Genomic DNA, 22419 nt, shown 5'->3' on the forward strand with positions numbered 1-22419 from the left:
TACTGGTTAATTTCCAATACTGAAAAGAAGTATCTTAAGGCACAGTTGTGTGCACTCACACTTTTATAGTCAAGATGTTTTAATTGTCCATTTGATTTTGTTGTTGCTGTTTATGCAGATTGACCACTTATCAATAGAAAAGCTCCTGATTGACAGTGTTCATGCAAGAGCCCATCAGAAGCTGCAGGAACTGAAGGCCATTCTTAGAAGCTTCAATGCTAATGAAAACTGTAGGTGTTTTCAAATGATGCTCTGAGTATTTTTCTTTTATTTAAAGGTTTTCCTCATATGACTTTCCCCTGATGTATGGTTTTTTTTAGGAGGCTGGGCCTTTGTTGCATTTAACCTGAAATCTACCATACTTGTCCTAATTTTTACCTTATTATTTATTTATCTTACTTAGCTTTTCTTTATTTTTGAATTGTTTACACATTCTCTCCTCAAAAATGTATACTTACTAAAATAGAAACGTTTAAACGTGACTCGTAATTTAGGGTTTCTTCTCCTATCAAAGCAGCCCTGCAAATACTTTTATAATGTACTTATAAAATATGGCTGAGCAAAGCATAATTCAGCTCTTGTCTTCAGTTTTTTAAAACTGCAAATGCATTAACAGTGTTAAGAATAAGAAATGCAGATGTAAAGAGAGAGGAAAATCTTCTAAGTTTAATTACCTACCTAATCTCTTAAGAGCTTTAGATATAGCAAATCCTTCCATTCCATGTGGTTCTCCATTTACTCCATCCCAACCTCTCTCCCCCCCTTTTTTTTTGATGTAGAGTCTTGCTATATAACCCAAGCTGCCTTCAAACTTGGGAGCTTGCTACTTCAGCTCCTCATTGGCTGAGATAACAGGCATGGGCCACATATCCAGCTCCTCCAATTGTTTTTGATCATGATTACTTCGTGCTCAAAGTGCAGAGTGTAATTAAGATGATGTAGATGAAGTGTCTTTAAAGTAGAAACTAGTAGTAGTGAAGGTCCAGAGCCTGGATCACTCCATTATACTTAGAGAAAAGTGACTTCTTAGGTATCTACTAGTAACTGAATTAAAGTCATTGTGATAAAAGGAGATAAAACACTGCCTGAAGCAAAGACAACTTTTGAAAAATGGACAGTACATGTTCATTCAAGAATGTGCTGGTGTTCTGTTCAATGGTAGACTAACTAATTAATATAACAGTGTACTGTGTGTTTTAAAATAGCTACAAAATAAATTTTTAGTTGTTCTCATCACATAAATATTTAAGGTGATGGGTATAGCGATTACTGAATTTATAAATGTATTGTAATATCGCATAATCTATAAATATATATAATTATTTTATGTCAATAAAATACATTCATTCAATAAAAACTGAAGAATAGATGTGAAAAATAAGACTGACAACAAGTCAAAGTATTAACACATGAATATAAATTTTTCTTTCAGCACATAAAACAATAGATCTCCTTTTCTTTTAATCATTACTTTTTTAGATTGATTTATTTTTATTTTTGTATATGGGTGTTTTGCCTGCGTGTATGTCTGGTGCCTACAGAGGCCAGAAGAGAGTGTTGCGTTCTCTAGAATTGGAGTTACATACTGTTAGCTGCCGTGTAGGTGCTGGGAATTGACCAGGGTCTTCTGAAGGAACAGTCATTTTTCCAGCCATCTCTTCAGCTCCCTCCCTCTCCTCTCCTCTTCTCTCCCCCCTTCCCCTCTCCTCCCCTCCCCTCTCCCCCCTTCCCCTCCCCTCCCCCTCCCCTCCCTCTCTCCCCCTCCCCTTCCTTGGCTTTATAGACCAGACTGGCTTTGAACTTTCCGCAGTCCTCCTCAGTCAGTGCCTCCTTTGCTCAAGTGCTGGAACAGTTTGCATGCACTATCAGTCTCAGTGTCATTTCACTGGGACGTTTTCGTATGTGTGTATTGTACTTGGCTCATGTCCGCTCCCACTATTGCTCTCTTGTCTTCTCTTCCCCTCTCTGATGGCTTCCTTTCTTCCCTCAAGTAGCCCCCACTTCTGCTTTCATGTCTTGTGTATATTGTTAAATAGCTCCTTCTTTCATGCCTTCTATATATTGAATTTGGGTTCTTCAAATCAAAGGAAGCATACTTGTCTTTCTCCGTCTGGCTTATTTTGGTTAACATGATGTTCTCCAGTTCCATCCATTTGCCTGAAAATGCCATAGTTTTGTTGTTCTTTATAGCCAAATGAAATTCCATTGCATATATATTCCACATTTTAAAATCCATTCATCTGATGATAGGCATTTAGGTTGATGTTCAGTCTTGGCTGTAGTGAATAGTACTGCAGTAACATGTGTGTGTTTGTGGCAAGCCGACTTAGGCTCTCACCTAGGACTGATGTAGTTGGGCCATACAATAGTTTGTTTTTTGAGGAAACTAAATTCTACATACTGATTTCTCTAGTGGCTGTACTAATTTACAGTCCCATCATTGCCAGCCTTTTTGTTTTTAAATTTGATTTCTTTTGTTTTGGAGACAGTGTTTCTCTGTGTAGCCCTGTCTGTTCTGGAACACGCTCTATAGACTGCTCTGTAGACCAGGCTGGCCTCAAACACGGAGATGTGCCTTTGCCTCCAAATGCTGGGATTTAAGGTGTATACTACTACCCACCAGGCAAATATGGAACGCTTCACGAATTCACTTGTTATCCTTTCACAGGGCCATGTTGATCTTCCCTGTATGGTTCCTATTTTCGTATATGTGTGATTTTTTTTTCTTTGAGACAGGTTTTTCTGTGCAGTCCCTGGCTGTCCTGGAACATGCTCTGTAGACAAGGCTGGACTCGAACTCACAGTGATCTGCCTGCCTCTGTCACCCTCCTTCCCTGCCTCAGTGCTGGGATTGAAGGCATGCACCATCATGCCTGGCTGATTTCTTAATAGTAGATATTCTGACTGTAGTGAAATGCAATCTCAGTGTAGTTTTGATTTGCATTTTGTTAAGAGCCACATCATAAAATCATTTCATGTATTCATTGGCCCTTTCTTTTTTTTTTTTTTTTTTTTTTTGGTTTTTTCGAGACAGGGTTTCTCTGTGTAGCTTTGCGCCTTTCCTGGAACTCACTTGGTAGTCCAGGCTGGCCTCGAACTCACAGAGATCCGCCTGGCTCTGCCTCCCGAGTGCTGGGATTAAAGGCGTGCGCCACCACCGCCCGGCGGCCCTTTCTTTTTTTGAAAACTGTTCATTTGCTCATTTAGAGTTTGGATGATTTTTCTGTATTTAATTTTTTGAGTTTGTTATAGAGTCTAGATACTAATTTCCTTTCCAGATATATAGATGGCAAAGATTTTCTTTTATTCTAGAGTCTATCTCTTTACTCCTGTAATTGTTTACTGTGCAGAAGACTTTTAATTTCACATAATCCTATTTATAAATTCTTTTTTTTTTTTTTTGGTTTTTCGAGACAGGGTTTCTCTGTGTAGCTTTGCGCCTTTCCTGGAACTCACTTGGTAGCCCAGGCTGGCCTCGACTCACAGAGATCCGCCTGCCTCTGCCTCCCGAATGCTGGGATTAAAGGCGTGCGCCACCACCGCCCGGCCTTGATTTTTTTTTTTAAGCCAGGCGGTGGTAGCCCACACCTTTAATCCCAACACTCAGGAGGAGAGGCAGGTGGACCTCTGTGAATTTGAGGCCAGCCTGGTCTATAAAGCGAGTTCCAGGACAGCTGGGGCTACACAGAGAAACCCTGTCTTGAAAAACAAAAAACAAAAACAAAACTGACCAGCCAAGTCACAATACAGATTAAGTTTCAGTTGTGTCTTCCAGCTCTATCTTTTTTATTTGTGTCTAAGTCGACAAATAGGGCATTTGGTGTTGGTAATGGAGAGGGAGCCACTAATAAATACTCTAAACCTCCCTAGTGATGTGCTCTAAAAAACCAACACCAAGGCACACAGTAGTATCAAAGATACAATCACTTGTTTTTTTTCAGTGTTTTATTTTTTGAGACAGGGTTTCTCTGTGTAGCCCTGGATGTCCTGGAACTCACTCTGTAAATTAGGCTGGCCTTGAACTCACAGATTTGTCTGCCTCTGCCTCCAGAGTGCTGCGTTTGTTTGTTTTGTTTTGTTTTGCTTTCATGAGCTGCCAAGAAGTGTAGGTTCTTAGTAGTTGGATAAAATATTTTATAGGTGTCTGTTATGTCCATTTGATCTATGGTGTACTTTTAACTTTGAGGTTTCTTTGTTGACTTATTTTGGTGTGGATAATTTTTCTATTGATGAAAATGGAATATTAAAGTCACTCACTATTTGTCTCTTTATGTTCAATAGTGTTCAGTAGTGTTATTGAAATTGGATATACTGAACAGCAGTGGTGGCGCAGGTCTTTAATCCCAGCATAGGCAGGTGGATCTCTGAGGCCAGCCAGGGTTACAGAGTAAGTTCCAGGAAAGGCTCCAAAACTATACAGAGAAACCCTGTCTCCAAAAACATAAAACAAAAACAAACAAACAAAATCATTTTATCTTAACACATTGTTTCCTTTGCTAATATGTATTAACCTTTACTTTTCTGAGTAATTTTTGCTTGTTTTAGCATATCTGATTTTGTCTTCATTTTTAAAATTAATAACTGATATAGTCATCTTGGTAGCAGTTATTTCCTGTAGGGTTTGAAATGTACCATTCTTTGCTTTCCTGGTTCTTAGGGCTTCTGCTGAGTGGTCTGTCTGATATGAATTCTTATGAGTTTGACTTTGATTTGTCATTTTTGTCTTGCAACTCTTTTATTATAAAATCCTTATTACCATATAACTTTCATTGTACATTTTCATATATAAGTATAATATATATTGATCATACTCATCTCCTATTACCCGCTTTTCCTGCTCTCATTCCTGATCTCTTCCCAACTACTCCTCCTACTTTTTTTTGTATGTGTGAACAAGTGAATTTAATTAAAGTTACTTGTAGGACATGGGCGACTCATTGTGGCTCTGTACATTGATGAAAATGTCTCTCCTTTTCCCAGTCATCATGAACTGCCTAGAGAACCTCTTGAAACTTTTAATAGTTTCTATTTTCAGAACTGGACATTTAACTATTAGATATATAGAGAGGTTCTTTTCTGGGTCATGTATGGTCATTCTCAAAATGCCTTTTGTGTTTAGATGTTTTTTCCAGAAGAACAAGATTTCTCATATAATTGTATTGAACAGGTTTTCTGTGTCCTTAGTGTTTAATTTCAGCTGCTTGTACCCAATGGATTTTTATTTATTTTAATCAATTAATTAATATTTTAGACAAGGGCTAACGTGGTCCAGATGGTCCTTGAACTCCTAATCCTCCTGACTTTACTTTTCAAAATATAGGATCACAAGTGTGTGTCATTATGTCTCACACTATCCTATGGATTCATTCTTTTCATTTTGTTTCTTTTCCTTCCTTCATCTTTTCTTTTTTCTTGCCTTTAGTTTTCGGCTTGCTGCCAGGGATTCAACCTAGAACCTCAGATAATGCTAGGCAAGTGCTCTAGCACTAAGCCATATCCCCAACTCATCCCATGGATCTTTTTCTTAGGTTTTTAATTTAAATGTGTTTTTTATCAGTGAACATTTTGCCTGCATGTATGTATATGTGTGCCTAGTGCCCAGGGAGGTCAGAAGAGGGTGTTGGATACCTGGAACTGGTTGTTGTAAACCATGGTATGGGCTGTGGAACTGAATCTGTGTCCTCTGTAAGAGCAGCAAGTGCTTTTAACCACTCAGTGATCTCTAGTCTAGTCCATGAATTCTTTAGTTTTATTTTTAATTTATTCCATGGATTGTTAATTTGGCTTTCTGGTCATGCTGATCTATTTATTTAATTTCTTAGTTGATGTCTAATAGAATTTCCTCACCCTTATCTTCCATCTCTGGTATTGTGTTTTCTGCTTGGTTTAGTCTATTTTTTATTTCATTTTTCCAAATTAATGTGCATGAGAGTTTTACATTCATGTTCATCATGTGTGTTTCCTGATGCTTGAAGACATCAGTTGAAGGCGTTGGATCCCCTCGAACTGGAGTTAAGGAATAGCTGTGAGCTACCATGTGGCTGTTCGGAGTGAAACCTGGTTCCTCTGCAAGAAGCAATAAGTGCTCTAACCGCTGAGTCATGGCCAGCTCCTTGATTTTAGTGTACTGATGAAACTTTCCACTGTGGTTTTCATTTGATTTATTTAGTTTTTCATTTCTACTAGCATTTCTGTTTTTCCCTCCCACTTCCTTTCCCTCCAAGTCTCTATTCTGAACTTCTCATCAGTGTTGCTAATTTCACATCTGTCTTTCAGGCTTTTGAAATAGGGATCCACAATTGACTTCCTTACTCAATTTATCTGCTTGTTAGTTTTCAAAAATAATTTCTACAGACAGACTTTTGAATTCTTTGTTCAGTAGTGGGGCGACCTCAGTATCTTTGGACTTAGTAACTGAAGAGTCAGGATCTTTTGTATGTGCCACGTTGCCTTGCTGTGCCATTGTTCTTTACACACCTGTCTGTATGGGTTGTATTGGGGGAGTTTCTTACTGAGAACCTTCTCTTGAGGAGACAATCTCAACTGTCATTTAGAGAAGACAAAACTAGGTGCTGTAACAACACTAAATCAAACCTGATGTGGGAATACACTTAAAAATCGATTAAAGCCAACTAGTATAACACCAATGACCATAGAACAGAAAATAGCAAAAAGAACAGGATAAACTATCACCTTAAATTTTATTTAGGATAAAAGTAGAAATAGTAAATGAACAAAATAAAAGTCAAAAGAAAGCCGAACCAAAATTAAAAGAAAAAGAAGAAAGGCGAATGTTAGGAAGACAAAAAAAGCACAAGAGGGGAAAAGTATTGCACACTACTGAAAAATGCATAAACAAAATCACAGGAATGTAAGAAGAATAAAAAAGAAAAACGTTTCAGTGCGAGGGAAATTTACACCATTATATAGCTTTTGAAATCTGTACTGTGGATATATTTTTATGCTTATTTTTCTTTAATAATAAGAGCAACAAAATTTCAACAAATAATTACCAATTTTTTTAATTTTTGTTTTTTTTTTAAAGACTCAATATGGCAGTTCACACTTAAAATGCCAGCACTAAAAAAGCTGAGGCTGGAGGATCCTGAGTTCAAGTGAACTCAAGGCCATCTGGGCTATATAGCAAGACCCTGTCTCAATGCCCCCCCCTCCTTCCCAATACATAAAGTAAAAATAATACTGAGATTACAGTTGGAAAAAGGGAGAAGAAAACTAAATTGTAAAGTGCTAGCACCCTTTTCCCTGGGTACTCTAATATTGGAGTCTTCCAGGTGGAAGGGGTGGTCAATTGAAGTTGGAGTCTCTTCTTTTTCCTATCGTTTAGGAGGGCGCTGAGCCTGGACCAGTCAAGTGTCAGATGTCCGAACAGAGCAGTCTTCATTTTAGGAGCTTCCCTTCTTTGCATACCAGATCCTCTGCTGGCCACTCTTAGATTTGCAGCCTGTGGGCCATGCAGGTTGTCCCGTACTCCAGAGACTCCCCAGTCTGTACACCCTGGATTGGCCATGTTCAAGCCAAGGGGTGTCTCTTGAATGCATTGGGGAGTCAAGAAAGCAGAGCACTAACATCTATACTGGAGGACTGTGGTGTCTCAGTGCTTTGAATACTGCATTAAATACCCTTCAGGAGGGCAGAGGCTGCAGAAGTTGAGAGAACTCCGCCGGACCTGAGCTTCAGAGTTCTTAGTCCCACCAGCAGAGAACCTTGCAGCAGACAGGTGGCTACAGAGGTTGGGCTCCCCGCTGACCTTGGGCTCAGGGCCTGTAAGACTGCATCTATCCTCAGATGAATGGGGTCTATTACTATCATCGGCCACCAGACCTTTCAACGCCCAAGCCTCCTGCTGCACAAACTCAGCATGTCCACATCTGGCTCTCCATATACACAACTGCCCTCTACTGCGGTCTCCTCCTACCCAGAGACTGTGGCATATTGTGTCCCCCCTCCCCCGCCCTTTGTTCCAGAATAGTTCATGCCTTAAATAGTAGTTCATGCCTCTCAAAAGGGCACCCAATCACAGCCCTTCAAGACAGGAGTGAGAGAATGGACTCATGTCCACTGTTGACTCATCATATAGTTGGAGTCATTCTTTAACCAAATCCCCAGCTGAGAATGCAGCCCTCTGCTGGGTAGGTAGAACTGTCAATCACTTTATCAGGGCTTCCTGGCCTAACTTTGGATGAGGCTTCTGTGTTAGGTCTTGTCCACATCCTGTCCTTCCCAACCAGGAAGTCCTAACATTTTTAAGTATAGCGGAAGGGAAGCTTACCAAAAATGCAAAGTGGGCCTTAGTAAGTAAAGGCAGGCAGTTCAGAACTGTGTGATAGTATTGGTTAAATTTTTTTTTCTGGGTGTGTGTGTCTGTTAATTGTCATTGTTAATAATCTTAATTTTGTCTTTTTTTCTTTCTTTCTTTTTTTCAGAGCTGAGGACCGAACCCAGGGCCTTGCGCTTGCTAGGCAAGCACTCTACCACTGAGCTAAATCCCCAACCCCAATAATCTTAATTATAAGCTTCAGTGGAAGCTACCCACTTTCATCTTTTTAAAATTACCTTTATTTTATGTGTACTGGTGTTTTGCCTACATGTATGTCTGTGAGGGTGTCAGATCTTGGAGTTACAGACAGTTGTGAGCTGCCATGTGGGTGCTGGGAATTGAACCTGGGTCCTCTGATAGAGCAGTCAGTGCTCTAAACCACTGACCCATCACTCCACCAGCCCCCCTACCTTTCAATAAGTTATTAAATAGAGGCCTAAAAATAGTGATTGGAAAGTATAATCAAACCCCACGGATGCTAGAAAGGGCAGTAATCCCCCATTCTTTTTTTTTAGCAATATTGTTGAAATATTCATGTACACTTCATGGGACTTTGAGTATACTTAAGAGCACTCTAATTTTAGAATATTTAATCATTCCCAAAAGAAACTTCATACCCACTAGCCTTCATTCTGCATTCACCTGTCTCTCTAGCCCCCGACAGCTACTCATCTACTTTGCAGATTTATCTGTATAAACATTTCATATGAATGAATCGTGTAACGACTGTTGTTTTGCATATTGTTTTAGAGGTTTATCCATGTTATAGCAGGTTTTTAATTTATTGTCATATATACCATATTATTATTCATTGATGGACATTATGGTTATTTTTCATTTTCAACTATTGTGAATATAGCTGTGAACATTTGTCCAAATTGTAGATATACATTTTTATTTGTCTTGCATATGCGTGTAATGGCTGAGTGATCTGTTTATTCTTTTGACATGTTTAATACTACTTCACAGTCCCACCAACAGTGTATAAAGGTTCTGTCTTCTATATTCTCACCAATACTGGTTATTGTTTCTTTTTGTTTTAGCCATCCCAGTAAGTGTGAAATGAGATTTCACTGTAGTTTTGACTTGTTTGTCCCTGTGTTAACGGTCTTTTCATTTATCTTCAGCAAAAGTGTCTGTTCCAGATCCTTTGTCCATTTTATAATATATTTTTTCTTATTGTTGAATTTCAAGTGTTCTTTGTATATTTTGAATATAAGTGGTTTTTTTTATACATTACGATTTGCAAGAATTTTTTTCCCATGTGTGGTAACTTTCTTTATGGTATTTCTGCTATTGATTGATTGATTCCTTCCTTCCTCTCCCTCCCTCCCTCCCTCCCTCCCTCCCTCCCTCCTGACTTCCTTCCTTCCTTCTTTCCTTCTGACAAGGTGTCATGCAGTTCAGGCTGGCTTCAAACTTGCTATGTACCTTAGAATTGTGTAAACTCCTGGTTCTCTTGCGTCCAACTCCTAAAGTACCAAGTGCTAGGATTATAGCTAGCATTATATGCCTAGCTTTTTTTTAACCCCCCACCCCCACCCCTGGAAACAGAGTTTCTCTGGGTAACAGCTCTGGCTGTCCAGGAATTCTTTGTAGACCAGGCTGGCCTTGAACTCACAGAGATCACCCATGTCTGTCTTTCAAGTGCTAAGATTAAAAGTACACCAACATTGCCTGACTTTTTTTTTTTTAAGGATCTTACACTGTGCCCCTGATTGGACTATTGACCAGGCTGGCCTTGAATTAGAGTCAGTCCTCCTGCCTGTAACACCCAAGCTGTGAGATTACATGCGTATGCCACTATGATCAGCTTTTTTTTTTTGTTTAAATGGCATTCAGTGTATATTTTTTTGTTATGCATCTCACATTATACTTAAGAATCTATGTCTTAAATACTGAGATCCTGAAGACATACATGTTTTTTTAAGGCTCATATTTAGCTCTGAATCATTATGAATTCATTTTTGTATATGGTATGAGAGGTGTCAAAGAAGACATGCCGTTGTACTAGTAACATTTCTTAGGGAAACTCTTCAGAATTTTGGGATTTCTTTTTCCTCCAGTGGGACAGGGTCTCACTATGTAGCCCTGGCTGTCCTAGAACTCACTCTGTAGACCAGTTGACCTGGAACTCACAGAGATCTGCCTGCCTCGGCCTCCCAGAGTGTTGAGGTTAAAGGCTGTGCCACTATACCTGGCCAAGCATTTTCCAATCTTAATTTTTCTTATTTTATAAAGTAGTAAAATGAAGATTTGTCGCATTTTGATAGACTTTTCTTTACTCTGGTTTACATCATTAGTAAACAAAGCTTAGTAAATAAAAAGGGTCAGAATGATTGCCCATGAGATATATCTTCAAAAATAATCTCTAGGGGCTGAGGATGGGGCTCAGTTGGTAGAATGCTTGTCTAGAATTCATAAAAACTTGGGTTCAGCCTCCTCACCACATAAAATCTGGTGTGTTGGCCTATGCCTATAATCTTTTTCATTTATTTTTTTACCTATTTAAAAAAGTTCTTTCATTTTACTCACCACCACAGTTCCCCCCCCCCTTCTTCTGCTCCCCACCCTCCTCCTATGTACTCCTCAGGGGGTAAGTCTGTGTCTGTAATCTTAATACCGAGAGGTAGAGGTTTAGAAGTGGAGGTAGAGGATTAGGAATTCAAGATTATCTTCAGCTACATTGGCTAGCCTGGGGTGCATACATAAATTACCATAGCTCAAACTAGATGTGAGCTCTTCTGTTTTGTGACAGGGTCTCCTTATGTAGCCCTGGCTCATCTGGAAATCACTATGTAGACTAGGTTGGCCTCAAGCTCACAGAGTCCTGTGTGCCTCTGCCTCCAGATTTAAAGTGTATGCCAACATACTTGGCCAAATGTCAACCCTAAAACACAAGTTTGGGTAGTAATGGTTTGGTGTACTGATTTATGTTCTCATAATTTCTCTTTCATGCATATCGTAGAGGTGTTTCTACCTGACTAGCCAGAAGATCTGAATTCAACTGCATGCTCTTAAACATATATACATGCTTTGGGCCCCATTCTCCAACTCCAATGGGAAGCTATTGTTAGCATAAGTTCTTAGATTTCTAGTTCCAGTAGAAACATGTGCTGCCTCAGTAGTTTCAAACCCTTGCTCCTAGGGTCCAGTTTGAGAATAGTGTTACAGGGACTGTGATTTGGAGATGAGGAAGGGGCTTGTTTTTGAGATTTGTCCCTTACATCCTGGTTATCAGCACTTTTCTGAAATTAGGACTACTAGGGAAAAGGGTCTGCTTATGTACCATTTTAGGGTATACCTTGTATTTGTTTGTTTTGAGACAGAGTCTCACTGTATAGCCATGGCTAGTGATGAACTCACAGAGATGGTCCCTGGTTCTGCCTCCATGTGAGCTCTGGAATTGAAGGTGTCTATAGAAGCTTGCAGAACTATAGTCCATTCTTTGAGTCTGTTAGTGCTGTTCCTCCCAATCAGTCTGCTTTTTCCTCCCAATTCCCTAGCTGGAACAGCCTGAAGTGAGTTATTTAGAGATTTGAGCATTTCAAGAAAGGCCTAGGAGAAGGCACAGCTGCAGGGCTTTGGAACAGCACAGATAGAAGTGGTAGTGCTTTCTGCATGGTTTCCTGGGGTAGTTGTCTCAGGGGAAACCAAGTGCAGAGAAGACCAAAATAGTGCAAGGCAGGGAGATAGGATGTGGCCAGTTCTCAGTGTTGTCTGAGCCCTGAGTGTCTCCACCCACTCGACCTGAATTGGCATTGTCGGGGGGGGGGGGGGGGGGGGGGGGGGGGGGGGGGGGGGGGGGGGGGAAGCAGTATACTACAAAGAACTGTTTTGTTTGTTTGAGACAGGGTTTCTCTGTGTAGCCCTGGCTGTCCTGGTACTCACTCTGTAGACCAGGCTGACCTCAAACTCAGAGATCCACCTACCTCTGTGATTAAAGGTGTGCACCACCACCCGCCCACCTCAAATAACTATTTTTAATTGTGCATAGTTTCATATTTCTCTTCATTTTCTCAAATTACACACCACCAAAAATAGATATTGGCAGCCATGGAATATATTAAAAATATGTATCAAAGTTATTTTCTTTTGGATGTATATCTTCTAATGCCTGTCTGCACAAAATTATTCAATTTTGATAATTAGGTTAAAATTATAATTGTTATGAAACTACAAATTACCAGTTGTGCTTTATTATAGTTTTGTTATTTTGTCTTTTTTTTTTTTTTTTTTTAGAGCTGAGGACCGAACCCAGGGCCTTGCGCTTGCTAGGCAAGCGCTCTACTACTGAGCTAGATCCCCAACCCCTATTATAGTTTTAAAATGATTTTGCTTTAAAGACTGCATTGCTCTGTACCCAATGCAAATTATAACTGTATAGAAATGTTTTCAAAATCAGCAGTCCCTATCAGGTGATGTGTCTTAGTAGTAGGGTATGGACTTAGTGTGTTGAATGCTCTGGGTTCTATTCCCAGTGCCACATAGGTACACACAGAGTCAGCAGCCCTGCTTTAAAATTGTAAATACTTTTATTATACTGTGTAATATAATACATTCAGCATAACATTATTGATTTGAACTAATTTGTTGCACTGGTGTTGAGTTACTAAATATTATAAAAATTTTAGTCTTCAGTTTTTTACCTTATTAATTTACTTCATATTTTGTTTGTATGGATAGTGCCAGTGGTATCTTGACCCATTTTAAATATTCCAAATTCATAAAGAACGCAAGACTGAGACTGGTGGTTCAGGCCTATAACCCCTTCACTTGGGAGGCTGAAGCAGAGGATTGCTGAGATAGAAGCCAACCTGGCCTGCACAGTGAGAGGCTACTGAGTTAGACCCTATATTGAAGACAAGTGAATGCGAGTCATACGTTTTTCCCAGCCGTGCCATAACCAGGCCTGGCCCTTCTCAATCTACAAGATTTGAGGAGACTGGGCATGTTCAAGGTGGGACGGCCACAGATGACACAAGTTTTCTCCTTCTTAATTGTTTGGGGCCAAAGGTTGAATCCAGGGATTGAGCATGCTACAACTGGAGTATACCTGGAGTCCCTTCCCAAACTTGGCCTTTTTGTGAAGAAGCTAATGTCCTTATTTAACAAAATGACACAGCGGAGTGATGCCTGCTTTCCTTCTGCGATCTCTGGTCTGAGTGGTCCTTACTCTGCTTTGAATGACTGGGTTCCATTATGCTTCATTGAGGGATCAAAGGACAAGTTAATAGGAAATACCACAGATGAAGTGTATTGTCAGCTTTAGAGGTTTGACTAGCAATTGTGTACATTCTCATCTCATCTGGGATTTGAAAATGAGGTTTACAAATGAGAAAAAAACAATTCCATGTAGTGCTGGATAGTTTTTAAGTGTTTCTTGAAAAAAATGAGTTCTCTGCTGTCAGAACAACAAAAAACAATTTTTAAAATGAAAAGTTACATTGACAATCTTACTGGGCTATAAATAAAATTTGTGTATTAAACTTTTTGTTGACACTTTTCAACTAATTGAAATCTCTAAAAGTTGACTTACTAAACTTATTGAGGGGAAGTATCTCTGTTAACGGATTAGTCTTTTATTAGAGTAAACCCTTTTTATGGGATTTTGAATTTTTTTTTTGTCTTCTTTTAGATATGTCTCTTGCAAATCAACTAGAAAATGACATTCTTTCCTTTTCAGCTACGACTAATTGATGCTGTGATTCGGTTCCATACTCTGTAGAATTATGTCTTCTATATTCAGACTTTTCTTTGTTTCTACTCATTGAAAAATAATTTTGTGAAAATATTCATATTGAAAAATAATTTTTAATTCTCAACTGTTCAGCTTCCATAGAGACTGCACTTCCAGCTCTTATTGTTCCCATCTTGGAGCCCTGTGGTAATTCGGAGTGCCTACACATTTTTGTAGATTTGCATTCTGGAATGTTCCCAATTGATGCTTTATGGACTTGGTAAGTTACTAAAGGTAGTCACTCAATGTAAGAAATTTGTGTCTGTGTTTCTGTTGTTGTGTGTTTTTTGCCTGCATATATGTATGTGCACCACATTGTATGCATGGTACCCCTAGAGGTCAGAAGAAGGCATCAGATCTCCTGGAATTGGATGTTACAGATGGCTTTGAACCACCATTCTGTTCCTAGGAATTGAACACCTGGGTCCCATGCAAGAGCAACAACTGCTCTTAACCCCTGAGTCATCTCTCTGGCCCAAGGAAAAGTATTTTTAAGAAATTCCAAACAAAAATTAGCTCCTACAGTGTGTAGGAGGGCACGGGTGTGTGCAGTGTTGAAGTAATTATGAAAGGAATAGTGAGCTGTCTTGGAGCTCTTCAATAACGAACCTCGGAACTCATAGATCTGGTTTGAATTGGTTCCTATCAGAAGTAAGACTTTATTATGTAAAAATAATAAGTTTGATGGTTGATGGTCTTTATCTATTTGTTCAGGAATTCAATTTCCATTTCACTACTAATAATGACGTAGAAATGACTACTAGGAATCCGCTAATGAAATTTGTTACTAGAGAACATACTCATGACAATATAACTGTATAATGACTTCGGGAACTGGAAGCCCTGGAAGAATTTTTTCTCTGGCCTTAACTCATTAGAAATCAAAGTTTGATTTCTAGGCAACTGGGAACTAACTATATTCGTAGCCCTAAAGTTTGATTTCTAACTTGTTCTGTTACTGAGTGGGTGTTTCAAATGATTATATATTTAACTAGGAACAAAAGTGTTTTCTATGACTCCTCAAACAGTGTTTCCTAAATATGGTTGTATGTTTTCCATTTGAAATTAATACTAAACAAAATAAACTGATTAAGGGATTTTCTGATTCTGTCATGTGGCTATAAAGGTAAACAATTTTATTATTTATTTATTTATGTGAGACAGGTTATCGCTTTGGCTCGCCTGTTACTCGCTATGTAGACCAGGCAGGCCTTGAATTCATAGAGCTCTTCCTGTCTCTGCTTTCCAAGTAGGGATTAAAGGCATGTACCCACACCTGGCTAAAAAGGTAGATTTCTAAAAAATATATTATCAGCTCATGGAAAAAGCAGGACTTTGAATCACATATTTATGATAGATAATGGCATATGGCAGTGATTTTTTTTTAAATTTATTTTATAATTTAATTTAATTTTACATATCAGCCACGGATTCCCCTGTCCTCCCTCCTCCAGCCTCCCCCCTGCCCCCAGCCCATCCCTCGATTCCTATCTCCTCCAGGGCAAGGATTCCCCTGGGGATTCAGCTCAGCCTGGTAGATTCTGTCCAGTACCCTCCTCCCTTCGCCCAGGCTGAGCAAAGTGTCCCTTGCACAGGCCCCAGGTTCCAAACAGCCAGCTCATGCACTAAGGACAGGTCCTGGTCCCACTGCCCGGGGGCCCCTCCCAAACTGTTCAAGTTAATCAACTGTTTCACTTATCCAGAGGGCCTGATCCAGTTCCATGGGGGCTCCTCAGCAGCTATTGGTTCATAGTTCATGTGTTTCCACTAGTTTGGCTATTTGTCCCTGTGCTTTTTCCAATCATGGTCTCAACAATTCTCACTCATACAATCCCTCCTCTTTCTCACTGGACTTCCAGAGCTCCACCTGGCGTGTGGCTGTGGATCTCTGCATCCACTTCCATCAGTCATTGGATGAGACTTCTAGCATGACAGTTAGGGGTGTTTGGCCATCCAATCACCAGAGTAGGTCAGTTTGGGCTTTCTCTCGACCATTGCCAGTAGTCTATTGTGGAGGTATCTTTGTGGATTTCTGGGGACCTCTCTAGCATTTGCTTCTTCCTATTCCCATGGGGTCTTCATTTATCATGGTCTCTTTTTCCTTGTTCTCCCTCTCTGTTCTTGATCCAGCTGGGATCTCCCGCTCCCCCTAAGCTCTCTTTCCCTCGACCCTTGCCCTCACACCCACCCCCCCCCCCCCCCCCCCCCGTCCAGTTTGCTCATGTAGATCTCATCCATTTCTCTGTCATTGGGCGATCCCTGTGTCTTTCTTAGGGTCCTATTTTCTAGGTAGCCTCCCTGGAGTTGTGAGTAGCAGTCTAGGTCATCTTTTGTTTTACATCTAGTATCCTCCTATGAGTGAGTACATACCATGTTTGTCTTTCTGAGTCTGGGTTACCTCACTCAGGATGATTTTTTTCTAGATCCAATCCATTTGCCTGCAAACCTCATGATGTCATTGTTTTTCTCTGCTGTGTAGTACTCCATTGTGTATATGTTACCACATTTTATTATCCATTCTTCAGTTGAAGGGCATCTAGGTTGTTTCCCAGGTTCTGGCTATTACAAATAATGCTGCTATGAACATAACTGAGCATGTGCCCTTGTGGTATGATTGAGCATTCCTTGGGAATATGCCCAAGAGTGGTATAGCTGGATCTTGGGGGAGATTGATTCCCAATTTTCTAAGTGGCTGTACAAGCTTGCATTCCCACCAGCAGTGGAGGAGAGTTCCCCTAGCTCCACATCCTCTCCAGCATAAGCTGTCTTCAGCGTTTTTGATCTTAGCCATTCTGACAGGTGTAAGGTGGTATCTCAGAGTCATTTTGATTTGCATTTCCTTGATGATTAGGGATGTTGAGCAATTCCTTAAATGTCTTTCAGCCATTTGAGCTTCCTCTGTTGAGAATTCTCTGTTTAGCTCTATAGCCCATTTCTTAATTGGAGTGTTGGGCATTTTGATGTCTAATTTCTTTAGTTCATTATATATTCTAGATATCAGCCCTCTGTCAGATGTGGGGTTGGTGAAGATCTTTTCCCATTCTGTAGGCTGTTGCTTTTTCTTGTTGACTATGTCCTTTGCTCTACAAAAGCCTCTCAGTTTCAAGAGGGTCCCATTGATTGATTGTTTCTCTCAGTGTCTGTGCTACTGGTGTTATATTTAGGAAGTGATCTCTGGTGCCAATGCGTTCAAGATTACTTCCTACTTTCTCTTCTATCAGGTTCAGAGTAACTGGATTTATGTTGAGGTCTTTGATCCACTTGGACTTAAGTTTTGTGCATGGTGACAGATATGGATCTATTTGCAGCCTTCTACATGTTGACATCCAGTTATGCCAGCACCATTTGTTGAAGATGCTTTTTTTTTCCCATTGTACAGTTTTGGCTTCTTTGTCAAAAATTATATGTTCATAGGTGTGCAGATTAATGTCAGGGTCTTCAATTCAATTCCATTGGTCCACATGTCGATTTTTATGCCAGTACCAAGCTGTTTTTATTACTGTAGCTCTATAGTAGAGCTTGAGGTCAGGGATTGTGATGCCTCCAGAGATTGTTTTATTGTGCAGGATTCTTTTGGCTATCCTGGGTTTTTTGTTTTTCCATATGAAGTTGAGTATTATTCTTTCCAGGTCTGTGAAGAATTGTGTTGGTATTTTGATGGGGATTGCATTGAATCTGTAGATTGCTTTTGGTAAGATTGTTATTTTTACTACGTTAATCCTGCCTATCCATGAGCATGGGAGATTCCATTTTCTGACATCTTCAATTTCTTTTTTCAGGGACTTAAAGTTCTTGTCATATAGGTCCTTCACTTGCTTAGTTAGAGTTACCCCAAGGTATTTTATATCATTTGTGGCTATTGTAAAAGGTGATATATCTCTGATTTCCTTCTCAGCCTGTTTGTCAATTGTATATAGGAGGGCTACTGATTTTTTTGAGTTGATCTTGTATCCTGCTATGTTGCTGAAGGTGTTTATAAGTTATATGAGTTCCTTGGTCGAATTTTTGGGGTCACTCATTTATACTATCATGTCATCTGCAAATAGCGAACACTTCACTTCTTCCTTTCCAATTTGTATCCCCTTAATCTCCTTATGTTGTATTATTGCTCTGGCTAGAACTTCAAGTACTATATTGAATAAATATGGGGAGAGCGGACAGCCTTGCCTTGTTCCTGATTTTAGTGGAATCACTTTGAGATTCTCTCCATTTAATTTGATGTTGGCTGTTGCTTGCTGGAAATTGCCTTTATTGTGTTTAGGTATGTTCCCTGTATTCCTGATCTCTCCAGGACCTTTATCATGAAGGGGTGTTGGATTTGGTCAAAGGCCTTTTCAGCATCTAGTGAGATGATCATATGGTTTTTTTCTTTCAGTTTGTTTATACGGTGTATTACATTGATGGACTTTGGTAGGTTGAACCACCTTGCATCCCTGGGATGAAACCTACTTGATCATGGTGGATAATTGTTTTGATGTGTTCTTGGAGTCTGTTTGCCAGTATTTTATTGAGTATTTTTGCATCAATGTTCACAAGGGAGATCGGTCTGTAGTTCTCTTTCTTTGTTGCATCCTTGTTTAGTTTAGGAATCAGGGTAATTGTAGCCTCATAGAAGGAGTTTGGTAATGTTCTTTCTGTTTCTATTGTGTGGAACAATTTAGAGAGTATTGGTATTAACTCTTCTTTGAAGATCTGGTAGAATTCTGTGCTGAAACCATCTGGTCCTGGGCTTTTTTTGGTTGGGAGACTTTTAATGACTGATTCTATTTCCTTGGGGTTATTGGATTATTTAAATAGTTTATCTGGTCTTGATTTAACTTAGGTATGTGGTACCTATCCAGAAAATTATCCATTTCTTTTAGATTTTCCAGTTTTGTGGAGTATAGGTTTTTGAAGTATGACCTGGTGATTCTCTGGATTTCCTCAGTGTTAGTTGTTATGTCTCCCTTTTCATTTCTGATTTTGTTAATTTGGATACTCTCTCTCTGTCTTTTGGTTAGTTTGGATAAGGATTTGTCTATCTTGTTGATTTTCTCAAAGAACCAACTCTTTGTTTCATTAATTTTTTTGTATTCTCTTTGTTTCTATTTTATTGATTTCAGCTCTCACTTGATAATTTCCTGGCATCTGTTTCTCCTGGTGAGTTTGCTTCTTCTTGTTCTAGAGCTTTCAGTTGTGCTGTTAAGTCACTAGTGTGAGATTTCTCCAACTTCTTTATGTGGGCATTTAGTGCTATGAATTTCCCTCTTAGCACTGTTTTCATAGCATCCCATAAGTTTGGGTTTGTGGTATATTCATTTTCATTGATCTCTAGGAAGTCTTTAATTTCTTTCTTTATTTCTTCCTTAACCATTGGTGATTCAACTGAGCATTATTCAGTTTCCATGAGATTGTAGGCTTTCTGTATTTTTTGGTGTTGTTGAAATCTGACTTTAAACCATGGTGATCTGATAGAACGCAAGAGGTTATTCCAATTGTTTTGTATCTGTTGAGATTTACTTTGTGGCCAAGTATGTGGTCGATTTTCGAGAAGGTTCCATGGGGTTCTGGTAAGAAGGTATATTCTTTTTTGTTAGGATGGAATGTTCTGTAGATATCCATTAAGTCCATTTGAGTCATAACATCAGTTAAGTCCTTTATTTCTCTGTTAAGTTTCAATTTGGGAGATCTGTCCAGTGGTGAGAGTGGAGTGTCGAAGTCTCCCACTATTAATGTGTGGGGTCTTATATGTGGTTTAAGCTTTAGTAATGTTTGTTTTACATATGTGGGTGCCCTTGTGTTTGGGGGCATAAATGTTCAGAATTGAAACTTCATCTTGGTGGATCTTTCCTGTGATGAGTATGTAATGCCCTTCTTGATCTCTTTTGATTGATTTTAGTTTGAAGTCTATTTTGCTGGATATTAGGATGGCTACACCTGCTTGCTTCTTAAGACCATTTGATTGGAAAGTCTTTTCCCAGCCTTTTATTCTTAGGTAGTGTCTATCTTTGAATTCGAGGTGTGTTTCTTGTATGCAGCAGAATGATGGGTCCTGCTTTCATATCCATTCTGTAAGCCTGTGTCTTTTTATAGGTGAATTAAGTCCATTGATATTAAGAGATATTAATGACCAGTGATTGTTCATTCCTGTTATTTTTTGGTGGTGATGTGTGTGTACTTCTCTTCTTTGGGGTTTACTGCTGTGATATCTATTGCCTCTGTTTTTGAGGGTGTATCTGACATCCTTAGGTTGGAATTTTCCTTCTAGTGCTTTCTGTAGGGCTGGGTTTGTGGATAAGTATTGTTTAAATCTGGCTTTGTCTTGGAATGTCTTGTTCACTCCGTCTATGATGATTGAAAGTTTTGCTGGGTATATTAGTCTAGGCTGGCATCCATGGTCTCTTAGTGTCTGCATTACATCTGTCCAGGTCCTTCTGGCTTTCAAAGTCTCCATTGAAAAATCGGGGTGTTATTCTGATAGGTTTGCCTTTATACGTCACTTGGCCTTTTTTCTTTGCTGCTCTTAATATTCTTTCTTTATTCTATACGTTCAGTTGTTTAATTATTATGTATCGAGGGGACTTTTTGGGGGGATCTAGTCTGTTTGGTGTTTTATAGGCTTCTTGTATCTTCATAGACATATCCTTCTTTAAGTTGGGAAAGTTTTCTTCTATGATCTTGTTGAAAATATTTTCTGTGCCTTTGAGTTGGTATTCTTCTCTTTTTTCTATCCCTGTTATTTGTAGGTTTGGTCTTTTCATGGTGTCCCAGATTTCTTGGACATTTTGTGTTATAATTTTTTTGGCTTTGGTATTTTCTTTGACTGACAATCCATTTCCTCTATTGTATCCTCTACACCAAAGATCCTGTCTTCCATCTCTTGTATTCTGTTGGTTATGCTTGCATCTGTGTTTCCTGTTCGTTTACTCAGATTTTCTATTTCCAGCATTCCCTCTGTTTGTGTCTTCTTTATTTTTTTCTATTTCCCTTTTCAGGTCTTGGACTGTTTCCCTCATCTGTTTCATTGCTTTTTCATGGTTTTCTTTCAGGGATTTATTGTTTTCTTCTGCTTTATTTGTCTTTTCCTCTAGTTTTTTTTTTTATAGTGTTCTTCCCATTTTTTGTTTGACTTTTCATGTTCTTTATTGATTTCCTCCATTTTTCTGTTTGTCTTTTCCTCCATTTCGTTTTTGATTTCTTTAAAAGCCTCTAGCATCTTCATGATGGTGTGCTTTTTTTTTTTCCGAGACAGGGTCTCTCTGTGTAGCTTTGCACCTTTCCTGGAACTCACTTGGTAGTCCAGGCTGGCCTCGAACTCAGAGATCCGCCTGGCTCTGCCTCCTGAGTGCTGGGATTAAAGGCGTGCGCCACCACCGCCCGGCATGATGGTGTTCTTAAGGTTGCTTTCTTCTGCTTCTTCCACTTTGTGATGTTCAGGCCTTGCTAGGGGGCTAGGTTCTGGTGATGCTGTATTGCTCTTTATTTTGTTGTATGTACTTCTGCCTTGACGTCTGCCCTTCTCCTCGTGGATTCGTTCTTGGTCTTATCAGCGTTCTTGGTCCAGTCAGAGCTGACAGATTCGGCGTTTCAGGAAGCCTCTCTTGGTCCAATGAGAGGTGGCGGATTCTGCTTCCCAGAAAGCCACTCTTGGTGTAATCAGGGCTGGCAGATTCCCTGTCTCCTGAGTTTACTCTTGGTCCAATGATGGCTCTTTGTCCAATGAGAGCCCTCTCTTTCTCTGGGCTGGGTGGGAGCTCTCTGGGTCCGCTGGGAGGTCTCTGGGCCAGCAGATGGGAGCTCTGGGCCAGATGGGAGCTGGGGGCTGGTCACTAAGTCTCAGGAAGTGGCAGGGGGGGTGGTGGTCTTGGGCGGATGGGTGTAGGGGGGTAGGGCGTGTAGATTGCAGGGTCTGCTGGGAGGTCTTGGGGGAGGGGAACCTTCCCGCAGGGTCCCCGCCCAATGGCCAGAACCTGGGGCCAAGTTGGGCAGGTCTTCCCCAGAGTGGCTGGTGCCCAGGGATGGGACCTAGGGGCAGGCCTCCCTGGGTATGACCCCAGACACTCTCCTCTGGTTGGGATGGGAGCTCCAGGACAGATGGGAGCTGGGGGCGGGTCTCTAAGTCTCAGGAAGTGGCAGGGGGGTCTTGGGCTGATGGGTGTAGGGGGGGGTAGGGCGTGTAGATTGCAGGGTCTGCCGGGAGGTCTTGGGGGAGGGGAACCTTCCCGCAGGGGCCCCCGCCCAATGGCCAGAACCTGGGGCCAAGTTGGGCAGGTCTTCCCCAGAGTGGCTGGTGCCCAGGGATGGGACCTAGGGGCAGGCCTCCCTGGGTATGACCCCAGACACTCTTCTCTGGTCGGGATGG

The 22419-nt window shown here is 40.2% G+C and overlaps 1 protein-coding gene and 1 non-coding gene across 2 annotated transcripts in view; one reads left to right on the forward strand and one right to left on the reverse strand.

Moving 5' to 3' along the window:
- Med14 (mediator complex subunit 14) overlaps nucleotides 1-22419 on the forward strand; it is a 97111-nt gene that overhangs the window by 20357 nt on the left and 54335 nt on the right. The window contains 3 exon segments of the mRNA XM_052739231.1: nucleotides 119-230; nucleotides 14172-14275; nucleotides 14277-14298. Of these exon segments, the coding sequence (XP_052595191.1) occupies nucleotides 119-230; nucleotides 14172-14275; nucleotides 14277-14298 (238 nt within the window).
- LOC128117980 (U6 spliceosomal RNA) lies at nucleotides 2624-2734 on the reverse strand. The gene has a single exon (XR_008220965.1). It is a non-coding gene; the product is annotated as a U6 spliceosomal RNA (small nuclear RNA).

This window comes from Peromyscus californicus, unplaced genomic scaffold (assembly GCF_007827085.1).
Source record: "Peromyscus californicus insignis strain IS unplaced genomic scaffold, ASM782708v3 Scaffold_10__1_contigs__length_136768540, whole genome shotgun sequence".
In the NCBI taxonomy this organism is placed as follows: domain Eukaryota; kingdom Metazoa; phylum Chordata; class Mammalia; order Rodentia; family Cricetidae; genus Peromyscus; species Peromyscus californicus.